Source organism: Quercus robur, chromosome 7, assembly GCF_932294415.1.
Source record: "Quercus robur chromosome 7, dhQueRobu3.1, whole genome shotgun sequence".
Lineage (NCBI taxonomy): Eukaryota > Viridiplantae > Streptophyta > Magnoliopsida > Fagales > Fagaceae > Quercus > Quercus robur.
The window spans coordinates 16,755,070-16,773,657 of NC_065540.1; the positions used below are offsets into that span (position 1 = coordinate 16,755,070).

Below are 18,588 nucleotides of genomic sequence, written 5' to 3' on the forward strand. Positions count from 1 at the left end.
AGATACATCCATTTGAAATGAAGAGAATACTATTTCAAAGAAAGCAAGAAAAAATAGTGCACACATTTCCTCGTCTTGTCTACCATCAATTGCAGGACTTGTAGCATAGGCTAAACTGTAATTCTTGATGGAATTCCTGTCTCGATGCCAGAAAATGATAAAAGAAACTGACAACAAATGGAAGATTGTGGTACTGTTAAAGATCATGGTACACTTAATCTTGAGTAGAAAACTACTACTCATGCAGATAAGCATAAAAGTTAAAAGCAAAACAAATCAATTTGCTATTTGACACCAGAATTGTTTTGAATCCATGGAACGTCTGGGGTGAATGCATCAAGGAATAGGTTGTCTTGTTTCTGTCTAAAATATGCCTTACAAATGATGGCCCAGAAGCACATGGAGCCACCAGGGACAAAGTCCAAGTTGCTAGCAGATGAGGTGCCCACAATTTATGGATAATGAACGAAAATGACTTGAAGAAGTCTTTGTTTGTTTGATTAATATCCCAGTCTCTGCCTTTCAATTTCGTAAGGTTGTTCAGCCTTTTCTTCATTAATTAAAATGCGAACAATAAGAGATCTTTAGGATATGTTTCTGGCTTCCATTTTCTTGGTTGATTAAAAGAATAAAGGATTTTCTTGGAACATCTCAGGGGACGTTAATGGCTTTTCCTCTTACTAAAATACCAAATTAAGGATAGGATTTTTCCCTAACTATTGACATGATTTATTGTGATTGGCACATAGTGAAAATAGTTAGTGGTGAGTTAAGATAGAAATATGATATTAGTGGTAAACTCGAATAAAAATAATGTTGCTCTAACCATGAAAGACTAAATATTTTTATCATTACTCAATCATAAACTGTTGTCAAAGGAAAATGGTGAATATGAAAACTATGATAAGACAACACCATGTGCTATGAAGCAAAAAAGGCCAATAGGCTTCATGTCTTGTGAAAGCAAAAGGTCTAATAGGGTAATAGACATCAGCTGTACATTTGTTGAATTGGTTTTTTCATTCACAAGTGCGATCTTTTGCATTGTTTGTTGGGTTCTAGAGCAACAAGAACCCTGCTCGCTAGGACTCCGTGACATCCAAAAGTTATATTAAAAAAAAAAAAAAAAAAAAGCAATTCACTTTACGCTGTGCTAAATTGATTCAAGCATGACCAAATTGATATCACTCAAAAGCAAAATGATTGTTAAGACCATAATCTTCTTCATGCAAGTCCTCGTGAATGAAATTGTCATTCTTCACCGACCATTACGATATTATGGATCATGTACAAGGCTCCTAATAAAGTTAGGAGATTTTTTATTTTTTGTGTGGATGAATAGCTTTTTTTCTATAATTAATTAATTGGGTTAGCTAGACAAAAAGGACATGTATCTGTCAATTAAGTTACAGATTTTTAGACTCCTATATATATATATATGTTAGTGTGATCAAAATCAAACACTTCCATTTCCCCCCCCCCCCCCCCCCCCCCCCCTCTGCTGTTGTGAGTATCAAATAAAAAAAAGAAAAAATCAAACACTTATTTGGGTAAGTGTGTGTGAACAAAACAGCTTTTCCTCTTTCAATAAAAGTGACAAAACTTTTCAATACGTGAAGCCTGATGAGGACAAGGCTGAACCAAAAGATTCCAAATCAATTGCACTCACTCAGAATTAAATATCATGACAGAAACCTCTATCCATCTTCACTCTTTGCATTAAATAACCACTCAAAGAAAGAGAGAGATGTACGATTATACATCTAAACGAACATGTTCTTTAACAATCAACTAACCAAACAAACCCCCAAAGCTGTTCCTTCTAGGAAAGTTAGTACACCACAAGATGCTAGTGTCTAGTCATAACTCTGACATCTCTTGCTAAGCCTGAGTTGTTTCTTTCTGTGTGCTAAATGCTAATATTATAGTATACTAGAACAGGTAGAACAACATCTTCATTTGAAATTTCATGCATAATATCATTGGGGTAGGTGTATTTCACTGGTTTGAAATATCCCAAATTCAACAACATTTTAATTAGTAGCATAGTATTACATTCTCAAAAAGTCTAATGACACAATTTTTGCACAATTGTTGAGGTGAAAATTGTAATTAGTGCACGATAACATTGATTTTAATGGTGGTCTTATGTGAAAGTGATATTGCACCAATTACAATTTGTCATCTCAACAAGTTGTGAAATTTGTTGTGTTTATAGCATTTTGTTGTTACATTTTAGATTTGAAGAAGATTAAGAAAAACAGATAAAAAGAAGGATGAGTATTGCTGATAAATTACATGGTTTAGATACATCTTGAAAGCCAAATTGTTATTTTCCAAACAGCATTTAGCACCATACATTTCACTTTCAGTAAGTCTAGGTAGTCCAGATAAAGTGGCTACCACAGAACAACTTAGGCAGCCTAAAAGATTAAACATGATATATAGATTGAAAGAAAACTATGGAGAAAAGTGCTACAGAGAATCTATTGGCAGTACCTAGATCTATTGCCAACCTTTGATGACAAGGTCACTCTTCCTATGCCAAAACACAACGTTGAAGTTGGTGAACCTAAGGTGTCATCTTGATCGTCACCTCCCCTGGAATTGAAGGATGAGCTTCTGCTCCTTCCATGATACTTTGTAGGAGTACTAATTGGAGCAAACATTGATGATGACCTTGAAGATGAAAATGAAGAGGATAATGGTGACAAATTGATTTTTTTAAGACTAGTTTTTGAGAACAAGGCTTGTAAAAGACTGGACCTTGAGTGCTTCTTGATGGGGTTTTTATTGGAATTGGAATAATAGGAGGGAGGTGGAGTAAGAGGGGGAAGAGTAGAGTCACAAAATGTGTGTTTAGGGGTACCAGGCCTAGACTCCCACAAGAATGGAATAGCACCAGGTTCTCCTCCATAATACACTCTAAGAGAAGGATTAGCCATGGAACTTTCTTTGGATAAAAGCCTAGAGAAGAACTTGTCACCTTGCTTAATTTGAAGAGACTTTTGGTGAAGCTCAGGACTACCACTATACATTTTAGATTGATGGGATTCTTGGGGTTCACTGAAAAAAAAAATAGAAAAGGATTTGAAGATGGAGAAGAAGAAAGCTTAGCTTAGTTTGATATATTTTGGTGTATAGAAGACTACCACACTGTGAAGTCATTGTGAATATATATATATATATATATTTATATATATTCTGCTAGTTAATTTAATTGTCGACTTCAAGATGCTTTAGTGACAAAGCTTGATGTATTTTTTTTCCTAACCATTGTGACCCTTGACAGTTGCCAATGCTTATTTTACTGTTGAGAGAATGCATTCATGTACCCTTAAAGCTTGTCCACGAAATGAGATTTTTCTATTTCATGGTCAAATTTTTATTTTTTGAATTTTTTTAGAAAGTTTTAACATATGACGTCCGCTCATAATGATAACTCTTTATCATCAAACTAAGACACCAATCATTTTTTGAATTTAATAATATACTGAGTGCTGGATCATTTAACATTTTAAATGGCATAACACTTGATACAACATTATATTTATAATATCTACTCTGAACCATTAATCAATCCATTCAAATAAATGATGATTATTTTTCCTTATCCTCGGTACCTAAAGCTCCTAAAGGAATAGCACAAAATGACAAGACCCTACTTCTTCTTCTTTTTCTTTTTTCTTTTTCTTTTTTTACTTTTTCTTTTAAAGATAGAGTGATTTTAAACACCTTCATCTAGAAGAAATTACAGCAAATTTAAGAAGAGAGATTCCTAACCGACAAATTGTCACACTATTTTGGATAAAATTCTTCACAATTTTACATGATCCAACTCTAAAGTCCTGATATCCTCTCTGGTCAACCGTTGATCCCTTCTTCTATCAAAATTCTTCCATTGTAAAATTGAGTATTTCTTTAGCATAGGCAAAACTTGCAAATGATAATTTTGAAACTCTTTAATTTCAATTTATGAATATCCCAATCATCACTTCACCCCATCTGAAAAGACAAGACCCCCCTTCCTTCAACTAGAAACCAGATATAAGATCATGATTCCAGGGGAAAATAAAACTAAAAAATTTACGGTCTTCAAAAAATTCAATAGAAAATTTTACAAACTCTCTCTAATGTTTGTGTTGTTGTGAACCCAAATGATGTGAGACAAAATGCTTAAGTGGGAGAGTAAAATTTTCCAATGTATTTGATATTTATTATTAACGTACGACTAAAATAGATATTTAATATACATCGGATATATGTATTTTTTCTCTCGTAATGTACAATCGTAGAAGACTTACACATTATTAGAGAAATTATATATATATCCAATACATTAGCATGAGACACCTCCACCATCCGATCATACCAACACTTTCATGTGTCAGGCTCAAAGGACAGAAGTTTTGAAGTCTAATTTTTGCATAGGAGTTTGCCCCCTTAGCAGTAAAACTGTCAAGCACACGAGTTTTAGTGAGTCTCTAAAGGCTAAATCCAAATTTTATATTATTTACGACATGGCTACCTCACATGCATCTTCCACACATATAAAATCATTGATAAATAACTATCATGATCTCAACTGCGCGGCCGTCCGATGCTGACCTGAAAATTAAATAATAATAAGAATAAAATTATTAAGTGGCTTAGAAGGGATCGATTTGGCCATTTATGGTTGGTATGGGGTGGTCTGAACAGTATTAAATTAATAGCAACATGTGGTCCTCAACTCCAACTTGAATTTTTTTTTTTTTTTTCAAGTGGGCCGTACTACGGTAAGTTGGTCACCATTTTGGTACGGTATGCATGTGTGTGTGTTTTGGACAGAGTTATAAACCCACTCAAGCTCCAATTCAATGACGATTCGCATTTGTATTTGTCAACTACCCCCTGTCATGAATCCTTTGTGAAAATTGTGCCTACAATCATGAGAGCACTCACATACAAGTAACATGTAAAAGTCTATTAGTTTATTTAACATCGAAACAACAACAAAGGTTTAGTTTAAAAAATGTGGGTCGATTATAGATCCTCAACAGTTTAATTTAAGTTGATCACGTGAATTCTTTTTCTTCATTCTTTTTTATCTGAAATTATGATCTCCCTCACTTTCCTAATTGACATATCATTTTTTTTTTTCATTCTTTTTTCATTCCTTTAACTTAGATCAACTCACTTTTCTTATCTAATATTGATAATAATACTTAAATGATAGTAATTAGTTTAGTATTTTCAGTGACTAAATATGCATTCTTGTTTTAAAGAAAGATGAGTATGATCATGGCAAATCATCCCATTAGTTGACTTCTCTCAAAGTACAAGGTTGATGCGTGGTATTCTCTCTTAAACTATTAGGACACTCAACTCTATTGACGTGGCTATAAGATATCCAATTATAGAATAGATTATCAAACACTTGTACATGAATTCTGCCACAAGTCTGCAACGATAATTTAATGATGGCTCTTTCTAGAAAGTAGTAGTAAAAGTTGGAGAGATTTGGCATATAGGTAAGCATAGCAATAAGCTAATGTTCTTTGAGTAGAAGTCAATCATGAATTCATGATGAACCCTACATTCCATCCACCCATGTTCTCACGCCTTATTATATATCATTCTCCAATAACATGTTCATGTATTCTCAGAGGAACTGCGCAAAGTCTTGGTAGGTCCTAATATTTAGCCGCAATCATCTAATTCTTCCTTAATCAACCTAAATTTTTGATCAAAACAATTTTCAAATGCACTTCTAGATTGGGGGCTCACATCACATGCCATGGAATCACAAGATCCACATGCACTTGTTCTTCCTTCTCTTAAAAACTTTGCTTATATGCTATTAAATTGGTATCTTGTAATAAAGTAGTAAAATCTTGAGAATAGAATTTCTGGTATGGATTACCTTATAAAATTATTGTTTTTAGAGCAAAATTGTATAATGGTTTTTTATTTTCATAGAATATTTTTTAGCTTTGACATCTCACGCAGGTATCATTAATTATTTAGTACTCAAGTTTACATAATAAGGGGTATGAAATTCTTGGTGAAGTTTGAAAGGAAGAAGTTTGGCTTTAAGAAATATTGAATAAAACCTTGTCATTAGTCAATGTAAGAGCATTATAATGTTAAATTTTAAAAATTAATTTAAATGAATTAGTTAAATAATAAGTTGATAAATTTAAATAAGTCAAATGACTCATTAATATAGGTAAGTAAAGATACATGTAAACAATCATTTGAGTGGCTACAATGTGGGTAGGAAGATGTTTGTCTTATAATAACAAATTGAACCTCCCATAAATTATAACTCAATTAGTATTTTATGATATTCTTAACGGAAACATTCACAGTTCAAATCTTCCCTCCCACAAATATAAAAATATTAACAATGAAAAATCCTCCATTAAAATGGAGAGCATGCCTTTGATAAACTACTTTTTTGATAAATATAATAAAATTTTAACTTATAATATTCATTTCATGATAATTGCTCTCATTAAATTACAATAGATGTTTAAACTTTAAAGTTATTAGGATTAAGTACCTAGTAGGCTAGTACAAGAGAAATGGGTTTAATCCACGTGCATGTGGAAGCTGAAAAAGGGAGGTGCATATGCATTTATGAAGTACGGGCCCAACACCAAATTAATTGGGCCATTAATCTTGGTGGGCCCAATGAATCTATAAATAGCCCATCAGAAATAGTACACAACTCAACAAACTTTTTATTTTTTAAGATAAGAACTCTTAACTCAACAAACTATAAGAGGGTTTCGCCAACTACTAAGGATTTGAATCTATATTTTTTTCACACCTAAGTCCAATTTTATCGAAGATAATTCTCTTATCCTCTTTTTTTTTTTTTTTTTTTTTTGAAAAAGTTTCAATCAATGGTGTCTGCTTCTAATAATAGCTATTTATTATTAGACAAAAACACTAATCGGTTTTTAGTGTAAGCAGAGATTGAACTTCAGATTTTTTGTACAACCATCAAAGACTTTACCTGAAACCTACTCTTATCCTTCAAATTTCAACATCACTTATTTGTATCTTTCAACGACAATCTATTAGACATAAACTTTAAAGAGTTTCAATTTTATCGAAGATAATTCTCTTATCCTTCAATTTTTTTTATTTTTTTTTTGAAAGAGTTTCAACCAATGGTGTCCGCTTCTGATAATAGCTCTTTATTATCTGACAAAGATACTAATCGGTTTTTAGTGTAAGCAGAAATTGAATTTCAGATCTCTTGTACAACCATCAGAGACTTTACCAGCTGAGTTAACTAAAACCTACTCTTATCCTTCAAATTTCAACATCACTTATTTGTATCTTTCACCGACAATCTATTAGACATAAACTTTAAAAATAAAAATAAAAAATTGATACTATTTTTATTTCCTTATACAAGGGTGTCTAAGTTCGATTCAAAAGTTAAAATTTATAACTTAATTAGTTCACATCTTCTAATATTTTTAGCAAAGACATACTTATACGTTATCAAATGACATGTATGAAACACAACGGTGACACATCACGACACATGCCTAAATAGGAGGAAGAGCTGGTCTAATCTTATTAATTTCCTTGTGTCGTTTTTTCTTATTTTTGGTTGCAACTGAAAAAGAATATATTAATTCCCTTCTGTCGTTTTTTTCTCCTCTTTGATTGCAAGTGAAAATGAGAGATTCTAAGGTGGGTCTGAGAAATAGAGCTGTAGCCCACTAACATCCAAGTAAATGAGGGCCAATTTAATTAGTAGGAATGGGAAGTGATTTCTAGAAGTTCATCATGATGATTGCAACGAATGCTATTACCAAATTTATGACCCGCCACAAACAAAGTACTGTACAAAGTTTATGCGATCCAGCTGTGTTGTTTTCTACCAAAACCACAAACACAAACTCCAAAAACGAAAAAAATGGGGCATATATATAGGCCAAAATGGCCCATTAGCATTAATTTTTGAAATATTTAGCAACAGAGTACTGTTTCAAAAATAATTAGGGAAATACCACTTTTTTTGGTACACGAGCTTGGTGAGCTCGAGTACCATGTTTTTTTAATTCACTGTCGCCCCATATTCAAGGAGCCCTATAGTGGCGTTTTTAAGCCCTATAGTGACCTTTTTGGGCCCTATAGCGGCGTTTTCCTGCAAAATTTTTTTAAGTCCCCATAACAGGTTCAAGGGGCCCTATAGTGGCGTTTTTAAGCCCTATAGTGACGTTTTTGGGCCCTATAGCGGCGTTTTCCTGCAAAATTTTTTTTGAGGCCCCATAACAGGTTCAAGGGGCCCTATAGTGACGTTTTAAAGCCCTATAGTGACGTTTTCGGGCCCTATAGTGACGTTTTTTTTTTTTTTGAGAAGATGTTTGACCAATGAAAAGATGGTACTCGAGCTCACCAAGCTCGAGTACCAGAAAAAGTGGTACATTGCTATATAGTTCAGAAACAGTGTTTCTGGGCAAATTATTTCCAAAATTGATGGTAATGGACCATTTTTGCCCATATATATATATATATATAAACAGATGGTACTGAACATTTGGCCCAATTTGGTTTGCATGATTTGCCCCATTCATAAAGGGGCAGGGAAGAGAATCAGAAGGCTTTAGTTTCAGCTTCTATAAGGGGCCATGACCCAAAAGTCATGGCCCAAAAATAGAGAAGTTGCCACTTCTGAGTTCTGAGTCCTTGAAAGTTGAAACACCTCCCCCACCACCGTTTTTTTTTTTTTTTTTTAATAGGACACTTTTAAGGAAAAAATTTATAATTTTCTCTTTGTGATAATTTAAACCTGAAACTGGTAGAGAGAGAAAAGTTTTAAACATAATTAGGGAATAGTGAAAATTATGTTTGGAAGGATCTGAATCGAGGCTAATAATTGAAAATCCCATCGAATAAGATTCAGCTCAAGATGGAGCACCAGACACACCTTAATTTTATTTGCATGAATTGAACCCCCTAACCACTTAAATGAACAACTGATGGGCTCAAGGAAGCTTGAAGCCTTATATGGTGAAATGTCAAATCTTCTAAACCTTAGTTCTCAAGGGACCTTAGTGCGAGAGAGAATAAGATAGAAACTAATATAAATAGGAGGCTAATTGAATATTTCTAGAATCACCATATATTGGAATCACTTTGACTTAACAATCGAAGCCTCCTTAGCCGTAGGGGATCGCCTTAAGGGAGGATGATGTTTCATTTGTGCATTGAGGAAATCAAGTCAAAAATAATAATGCAATCCAAAGACAGATACATTGGCAATCCAAACTGGTGATGGCTCCCTTTTCAAATGAAAATCCCACCACCCATAATGTTTAAAAAAGGGAATTGAAGTAATGAGTACCAAAATATATTCATTAGTGGTTTTTAGTAGATATTGACATGGTGCTTAAAATGTCATGGATTATAAAGCAGGGGGCTTATCGCATTGCTTAAGTTTCATCTATAGGCTTGCACATCTGAGAACGTAGGTAAAAATTATTTCATCAGTATGCAACCAAAAGTGAACTAAGTTCATATTTCAAACTTAATTGTTTTTCAAAAGTAAGTATATAACCAGAAAAATTCATTGTCTTCAATGCAAAAGTGAATCAAAATTCAAAATACTAGTAGTAATGACACTTTACTGGATGGACCTTCTTTTTACTGTACTTCTGCAACGGTTACATCATGATAAAAGGAGAAAGCCATCGCTACCATCTCCTTTCTTTCTCAAACAAACACTTTCTCTTACAAAAATGAAAAAAAAAAGGAAGCAACTATGGAGCTAAACTGCTGTCAATGGACATGGAGTGAAACAAAAGCAGGTCAATTTCTTGAATCCTCTTACAAAAACGGGGTGAAGCTTACTGTAGTTCAAATTCAAACTTTGAGAACAAACAAGATCAAATTTTGAAAAATATTCATGGAAAAATTAGATAAATTAACAACTTTGAAGTACAATCAAAATTCCAAAGGTTAGAAATAGCAACTAACAACCTTTTATTTTTATTTTTATTTTTTTTTATGTATGAAATAATCACAACAAAATTGACTCATCATAAGATCGTAATTATAAAAATAAAATAAAAAATCCTTCCAAACACACAGGGATGGTTAATCCTAAAATTTTAATTAATTAATTTGCTTCATAGAGATAGGATTAAATGTCACCACTTTCAAACCGATATAATGGATTAATGGTTTTACTTACACTAACTCCTTCGATTCTATTCCCCTAATCTGGAGCACATCCCAATGGATTTGACTTCATATGAAGCTAAGATTGGAAGTAAAATCTACATATTTTGTCAGTAACCAAGTTATTACTAGGTTTTTTTTTTTTTCTTTTTCTTTTTTTTTTCTATTAACTTGACAAGATTCAAAATTCCACACATTTAGGTCTCATTTTGGAACCTAGATCAACTAAATTTGAAGATTTTCATTCAAGTAATGTTTGAGAATTCATTCAAGTAATTTAGTCAAGAATAAGGGTACTTTCCAACGGTCCAAATTGCGCATATTCCATCAGGAAAGTGTTATGGTATTCATTGTGGTAGTGGTATTTACCTATTGCTTCCATTAGTTACAAAGCATCTCTATATTTTGTTTCTGTCAAGAAGGTAGTTTAGTGTCATTTAACATGGAAAATGTCCATTTCACTTATGTATTTGACCTGCATCCACTCTCACAATATAGTGAAGGCAATACCAGCACAATATGTGTCTAAAAAAGACCACTTATTACAAATTTATAAATAAGTTCCAGTTAGTTCAACTTTCAACTAGTAAAGTCTCTAACAATTGAATAAAAATTCTAGAGGTCAATTTTTACCTACACCGAAATCAATTGGTGTCTTGGTCTAGTTGACTAAGAGACCTAGGATTCAATTTCTACATACACCAAAAACCAATTGATATCTTAGTCTGATGATAAAGAGCACAATCATTAAAAATAGACGTCATAAAGTGTTCAGTCCAATATTTCATACCCTAAGGGCCATAAATAATACTAGAACCTCAGCTTTTATCATAACTTACGTGAAGTTATAAATCCACATAAACCAATCACTTTTTCTACACCATGATCTATTACCATTTTTCCATTGAATATTGATTTCGTTCTGCACTAGAAATGGACCTCCTTATTGTCAAAAGAAAAATATAGAGTGCTTTCTGAGTTCCGACGCGCTTTCATGATGTTTTAAAAGTTAGCGTTAAAAAAGAACCAAACTCGAAGAAGCCCGTTATCTGTATAGCGTATAGTGTATTCTGCCGTTGAGAAAATCACTCCTTAAATGGTCCCACACATTTCAAATATCAATGCAAGACTCAGACTCACTCGGCTTCTCTCTTTTGTCTTTTCCCACCAGGGGTAAAGCAAATTTCAAAAGAAGGGCATATTATATATTGTATACTCGATTTTACAGGCCTTGTTTTTTTTTTTTTTTTTTATTCACCAAGGTCTTTTAAGTAAAATCAATTTCAAACCAGAAAAACCAAACGTACACTAATCTCTTTAGCTTTTTTTTTTTTTTTTTCTCACTCTCACTCACTCTCTTTTATAGTACCAAGAATACCACCAACCAAACATCATTGTTCTTTAACCCACAAAACACGGCCTACAAGCATTCCTTTCTTTCATGATTCGTTGAACTCTGTTGGGCTCCAAACTCTTTTGTCATTTTGTTTGTCTGAAAATACTCCCATGGCTGAAAATCAAAACCTAGGTAATGGTTCAAGTGCAGTGCCTGACCCGGTTGAAACGGGTTCGGATATGAAAATGGACACAAAGGAAGGTGGTTTTAGAGCTGAGGTTGATACTTCGGCTCCGTTTGAGTCGGTGAAGGAAGCAGTGAGTCGATTTGGTGGACTCGGTTTCTGGAAACCCCACAGCTACAAGCTCACTGAAACTGAGGTCCTCTCTCTTTTTCTCTCTTGGGTTTTTGATAAAGTTTGAATCTTTGCTACAGTTTTTGTTTGAGGGTAAATGGGTATTATTTTGTTCTTCAAAAAGTTGTTGATTTTTGCAATGGGCATAAGTATATTCTCAATTTCACTTAAAAGTAGAGCAACCCATTTCTACAGTTTGTCTAAAAATGTGTGCTTTATCCTGTATGTTATGATTTTTGTTTTTCTTTTCACTTTTGGGTTTGTGGTTTTGATTCTGAGTTTAGATTCAAGTCATATGATGCATAAGATTGGGGTAATTTAAAGAATAGAGTGCTGTGTACTACATGCCTTTTGCTGTCAAATCATTGGATGGCCTTCTTATGTGTTAAGGCCTTAAGGGTTCTATTTGATGAATCATATGCCTGTAATCTATGTGTTAGAGAGAGTTGAATTATTCACTGGCAGACTAAAGATAATTCATTTGTGTTAAAAAACTTAAAGTACACAGCAATTTTTAGGAGGAATGTGATCCACCACTGTGTGAAACATGATTTTTGAACATGCTATAATGGGTCTAACTATCTTTTTGAAACATCAATGGGGCTTTTTAGAGGTTGTCTTAGATGTTGGTTGCAGGGTGGTTCTTGATCGGTTGCTCTACCTAATATGCAATACATAGAAAGTGGACATGAATTGTACACTGCCTAAATTTGGTTACCATACCTTGTGTTTTCCAATTAATTTCAACCATGTGGCCCTGGAAACTGTAAATGCACAAGTGCATTGGCCAGTAAGCCACATGGTTGTGCTGCATTGGCCAATAAGTGACAGTTAAATTTAATTGGAGAATCTAAAATACAATATCTAAGGAATTGTACCTAACCTTTGCCCTTGTACATTCATTTGGTTGAAATTTGTATGAATTATATTCTTGTTGTCATTGAATATTTCTAGTTAAATGAAGGTTGCATAATGGGCTCAATTACCCATGTCTGCTATTGGTGGGATGGATATATATATCCTGAATAAATTTAGCACCTGCCGAACTTGATACTAGGCATGGTACTTCATTTCTCTGCATCAGTATGATTTATCATACTTGATAATGTTCTGACAAGTTTTTATATTGATAGAATGACATGGAAGAGGTTGATATGGCAAAACTAGAGGAGCAGGCAGCACAGGTGGAGAAAGATCTGATTGTGAAAGAGAGGGAGACACTGGATGTCTTGAAAGAACTGGAATCAACCAAAATGATCGTTGAAGAATTGAAATTAAAGTTACAAAAAGAAGCATCTGAATTTAGTGTGACACTTGATACAAATATTGATGATAAGAACATGATTCCTTTAGTAAAGAAGGGAAACCACGAGAATCAGAATTCAGTGGAAGGTTTGAGCTTGTGCCCTTCTTCAGCTCCGGGTTTAATATTAATGGAACTGAAAAAAGCTAAGTTAAACCTTGGTAGGACTACTACTGATCTTGCTGACATTCGAGTTTCTGTTGAATTATATAACAAGAAATTAGAGAAGGAAAGAATCTCACTTGAGAAAACTCGTGAGAGTTTAACTCAAAATTCTTCAAAGATATCATCTCTTGAGGAGGAGCTAAACCAAACAAGACTAAAGCTACAGTTGGCAAAAGATTCTGAAATTAAAGTTGGTTCTGATGATGCCTTAGATATCTCAAAGGAGCTCCAAAGATTAAGTTCTGAGGCAGAGCAATTCAAAAAGGTGGGAGAAGCTGCAAAATCAGAAGTTTTGAGAGCAATCTCTGAGATTGAACAGACAAAAACGAAGATTAAAACAGCCGAAATAAGGTTGGTTGCTGCCAGAAAAATGAAGGAAGCAGCTAGAGCGGCAGAAGCTGTTGCTCTTGCAGAGATCAAGGCTCTATCAAACCATGCAATCTCATCAAGAGACAACTTGCAAAAGGCTGATGGAGTAACTCTTTCATTTGAAGAGTACTCTTCTCTAACCGCCAAAGCCCAAGAGGCTGAGGAACTTTCTAAGAAGAGAGTAATAGAGGCTATGCTTCAAGTTGATGAAGCAAATGTATCAAAAATGGACATTTTAAAAAGGGTTGAGGAAGCTACTGAGGAAGTCAAAACCAGTAAGAAGGCACTGGAAGAAGCTCTCCACAGAGTGGAAGCTGCAAATAAGGGAAAGCTAGCAGTTGAAGAGGCTCTTCGCAACTGGAGATCTGAGCATGGTCAGAAAAGGCGTTCTGTCCAAAACTCTACCAAGTTTAAAAACCCTTACCCACCTCACCATCGAAGAGATTCCCGTCTACTAGATGTAAATGGACTTAATCTGGTTAGTGATGGAATAACGCCTGTTTTGAAGCCAACCTTATCAATAGGACAGATACTGAGCCAGAAGCTACTTATGCCAGAGGAGTTTGAATCGGGAATGCTGGCAGAGAGAAGATCTGGGAAGCGAAAGGTGTCACTGGGTCAGATGCTTAGTAAACAATATAGTGATCCACCCTCTTGGAAGACTGAGAGGGAAAGTGGTCACAAGCAATTCTCTGCAAAGAGAAAGAAGTTTGGATTTGCTAAGTTCTCACTACTTATGACTAAGCAAAGTAAGAAAAAGAAGAAACCAACTCCAAACTTGAAGTAACACAGTGAGGCAGTGAAGATCACAGTCCAGCACTGACTTCTATTTCTTTGTTCCTAGCCTTCCTTTTCCCTCTGGTGAAGTTCTTGGTTATGTTTGTATGCCTTTTAGTACCTTGATATTCATTCTACTTATGGTGGTTGTAAAGCTTCTTGTCATTTATATATAATGCTTAACCCTCTTTATGGCTTGTCCTAATCATATTTGATTAAAATCCTTTTCCCTCTCTTAAAGTTTCTGTTTATGTTTGTGCATTTCATTAAGCTTATTTGCTTAAAATTGAGATAAAAAGTGACTTTAAGCAAATAAAGCAAATAAATTTGAGATAAAAAGTGGACAGTGAAGATCACAGTCCAGCACTGACTTCTATTTCTTTGTGGTTATGTTTGTATGCCTTTTAGTACCTTGATATTCATTCTACTTATGGTGGTTGTAAAGCTTATTGTCATTTATATATGATGCTTAACCCTCTTTATGGCTGGTCCTGATCATATTTGATTAAAATCCTTTTCCCTCTCTTAAAGTTTCTGTTTATGTTTGTGCACTTCACTAAGCTTATTTGCTTAAAGTTGAGATAAAAAGTGACTTTAAGCTAATAAAGCAAATAAAGTTGAGATAAAAAGTGGACAGTGAAGATCACAGTCCAGCACTGACTTCCATTTCTTTGTTCCTAGCCTTCCTTTACCCTCTGGTGAAGTTTTTGGTTATGTTTGTATGCCTTTTAGTACCTTGATATTCATTCTACTTATGGTGGTTGTAAAGCTTATTGTCATTTATATATAATGCTTAACCCTCTTTATGGCTGGTCCTGATCATATTTGATTAAAATCCTTTTCCCTCTCTTAAAGTTTCTGTTTATGTTTGTGCATTTCACTAAGCTTATTTGCTTAAAGTTGAGATAAAAAGTAACTTTAAGCAAATAAAGCAAATAAAGTTGAGATAAAAAGTGGACAGTGAAGATCACAGTCCAGCACTGACTTCCATTTCTTTGTTCCTAGCCTTCCTTTTCCCTCTGGTGAAGTTCTTGGTTATATTTGTATGCCTTTTAGTACCTTGATATTCATTCTACTTATGGTTGTTGTAAAGCTTACTGTCATTTATACATGGTTCTTAACTCTCTTTATGGCTGGTCCTGATCATATGTGCTTAACGCTCTTTATGGCTGGTCCTAATCATATTTGATTAAAATCCTTTCCCCTCTCCTAAAGTTTCTGTTTATGTTTGTGCATTTCACTAAGCTTATTTGCTTGAAGTTAAGATAAAAAGTGAATTTAAGCAAATAAAGTTGAGATAAAAAGTGGACAGTGAAGATCACAGTCCAGCACTGACTTCTATTTCTTTGTTCCTAGCCTTCTTTTTCCCTCTGGTGAAGTTCTTGGATATATTTGTATGCCTTTTAGTACCTTGATATTCATTCTACTTATGGTGTTGTAAAGCTTATTGTCATTTATACGTAGTGCTTAACCCTCTTTGTGGTTGGTCATAGTCATATTTGATTAAAATCCTTTTCCCTCTCCTAAAGTTTCTGTTTATGTTGTGCATTTCACTAAGCTTATTTGCTTAAAGTTGAGATAAAAAGAGACTTTAAGCAAATAAAGTCGAGATAAAAAATGACTTTAAGCAATTAAGGCAAGTAAGCTTGCAGCAAATAAGTTAGTCATACACTTAGTTTTTCCCTTTCCCAAATGTAGTGGTTGCTGACTAGTCCATGTGTAAGCCTGAACCCTCTAAATGGCTGGTCAAAATCATATTTGATTGAAATCACAAAAGCCTCATTTAGGCTGCGTTTGTTTTAGTGTAAAATATTTTTCAAGCGTAAAATATTTTTAGGTGAAAATATTCAAGTGTTTGGTTGTATTTCAAAAAATGTTTTGAAAAATATTTTCTAGTGTTTAGTTGTTTTCTTGAAAATACTATAGAAAACATATTTTCTACTTTTGCTCACATTTTCTCAGCTTCCAAACAAATATATAATATCATTTCTCAATAAATAAACACAAAAAAAAAAAAACCCAACAAAAAAAAAATCATCAAATCCGGTTAAATTGAGAGAAGAAGGAAGAGAGAGAGAGGCGACTGGGTTCAATCTAGAGGCGAAGGAGGCAAGATCACGCGGCGGAGGCAACTAGGTCATGGTGGGTCACTCGTCTTGCGATGGTTTGCTCGACATGGGTAGAGAGAAAAAGGGTAGATCGGTGACATGGGTGGCAGAGGGAGGAAGAGAGAAACAAGACAGATTGGCGGTGAGAGGCACGACCCAGACGGCGGTGGAGTCGATCTCAAGTTCAGGTGATCGGCCTCTCTCTCTCTGACGGTGGACGACTCTCTCTCACTCTCTGACGGTGATTGGCTTCTCTCTCTCTCTCTCTCTCTCTCTCTCTCTCTCTCAGTTCTTTTTTTTTTTTTGGGAAATGGTTTGAAGGTAAGCTTGGAGATGGGTTTTGGAACATGTGAGGAGTGTGCTCGAGCTCTCTCTCTTCAAGTGTGGTTTCTGAAAATTGTTTGAAGGTAAAATCAAAGCGTAAATGATTTTACGTTCAAAGTGGCTTATTTTCCGGTCAAAACATAAATAATTTTCTGTTGACCGTATTTTCCGTAGCTGCCAAACACACACAAGGGTGTAAAATAATTTCCTAAAAGTGTTTTCAGGCGAAACAAATGCAGCCTTATATACAGGCCAATTTGATGCATTGATTAGTTTGGTGTAAGTTGGACTTCTCATGTAATGCTAATCAAATAGCTGCAGGTGTGTATTGCAGTAGAAGCCGAAACCCTTATCTTTTTTTCTTTTTGTTTTTTGGGATAAAAAAGTTGAAACCAATTTTGATTCCACTACATTGTTTGAAAAATGTCTTAAACTTGAATATAGATTAATGGCTTGAAATAGGGAACTGCTTCCTCAACTAGTAAAAGATTGTCAACTCAATTACTATAAATAAAAAACATTGAGAAATATTTTTTTGTACTTAGGATTGCTCAATTTATTATCTAACCAAGGATTCAGATTTACAATAATGCAGGCTGTGGGGTTCGAACCCACGCGCATTTAACATGCAGAAGATCTTAAGTCTTCCCCCTTAACCTCTCGGGCAAACCTGCTGGTTTGATTTCTAATAAACAATAAAATGAGTTTGACCCCTTGATTTAGGGATTATCATTTATTTTATTTTTTGGCTGAATTAGCATTTGTTTATATTGGAAAATGTTATTATTCCTTCCACATCTTCACTATACATGCGAGATAGAGAGAAACATGAATGATGAAACCAATCAGAAAAAGCCTACAAATAAAGACAACCCAATGTGACAGATTTCCTTTTCTTCAAGAGCAGACTACATGAGAGGATTTATTTATTTAATAATTTTGGGGCGATACTTTTACATATGCTTTTTTGGTCGGAATATCCTATTTTATTTTTGTGCTTGCTTCTCCATGTGTCCAAATTTGGGTTCAGCTCCTCTACTGTAAAGTCTAACCTACCACCATCAAATGACTAATCATTTGAGTGATATTGGGAACTAAGTTATAGACTAACAATAATAACATCTTTTATAATGTTTTACGCCTCTACTCCCACTATTTACCTATGTAAAAAAAGAAAAAAAAATCATTTGAGTGATTATATAGGGTATTATTACAAATTATATTATGGTAGTTTTCCAAATTGATATGCCAACTTTTACATACAGAAGAAAAAATTCATTTGCCAATCATATTCATTATTATGGTACTTCCTAAGACTTTTGGGGATAAAATCTGTTTTCATTTTAATTGTTCAATTCCTTCTATGGATTATATAGTTTATATATGGTATATACAGCTTTATTGTTAAAAAAAAAAAAAAAAAAAGACTATTGAGTTTTTAAAATGACACGTGTCTTATATTTGTTTTTTGGATTAAAATTAGAGGAAATTGAAGGATTTAAATTTGGAGGGATAGTTTCCTTAGTATCGTATACTATATAATAAAAGTTTGGTTTAGAAACCGTGGTTGTGCAAAGTGACTACTTTCATTAATTAGTAAATTAATTACTATATATTTTTTGTTAGAATATTTCCTCGTTTAAGGGTTAATATTTAACAT

The 18,588-nt window shown here is 34.0% G+C and overlaps 1 protein-coding gene and 1 non-coding gene across 2 annotated transcripts; one reads left to right on the plus strand and one right to left on the minus strand.

Moving 5' to 3' along the window:
* The first annotated feature begins 11,530 nt into the window (after window positions 1-11,530).
* On the plus strand, window positions 11,531-14,701 carry LOC126692522 (WEB family protein At2g38370). The gene is made up of 2 exons (XM_050388146.1): window positions 11,531-11,907; window positions 13,016-14,701. Exons 1-2 carry the CDS (start codon window positions 11,698-11,700, stop codon window positions 14,504-14,506), a joined length of 1,701 nt encoding a protein of 566 aa, XP_050244103.1. The 5' UTR covers window positions 11,531-11,697; the 3' UTR covers window positions 14,507-14,701.
* A 2,817-nt stretch (window positions 14,702-17,518) lies between these two features.
* On the minus strand, window positions 17,519-17,602 carry TRNAL-UAA (transfer RNA leucine (anticodon UAA)). Its single transcript has one exon. It is a non-coding gene; the product is annotated as a tRNA-Leu (tRNA).
* Between the last annotated feature and the right edge of the window lie 986 nt (window positions 17,603-18,588).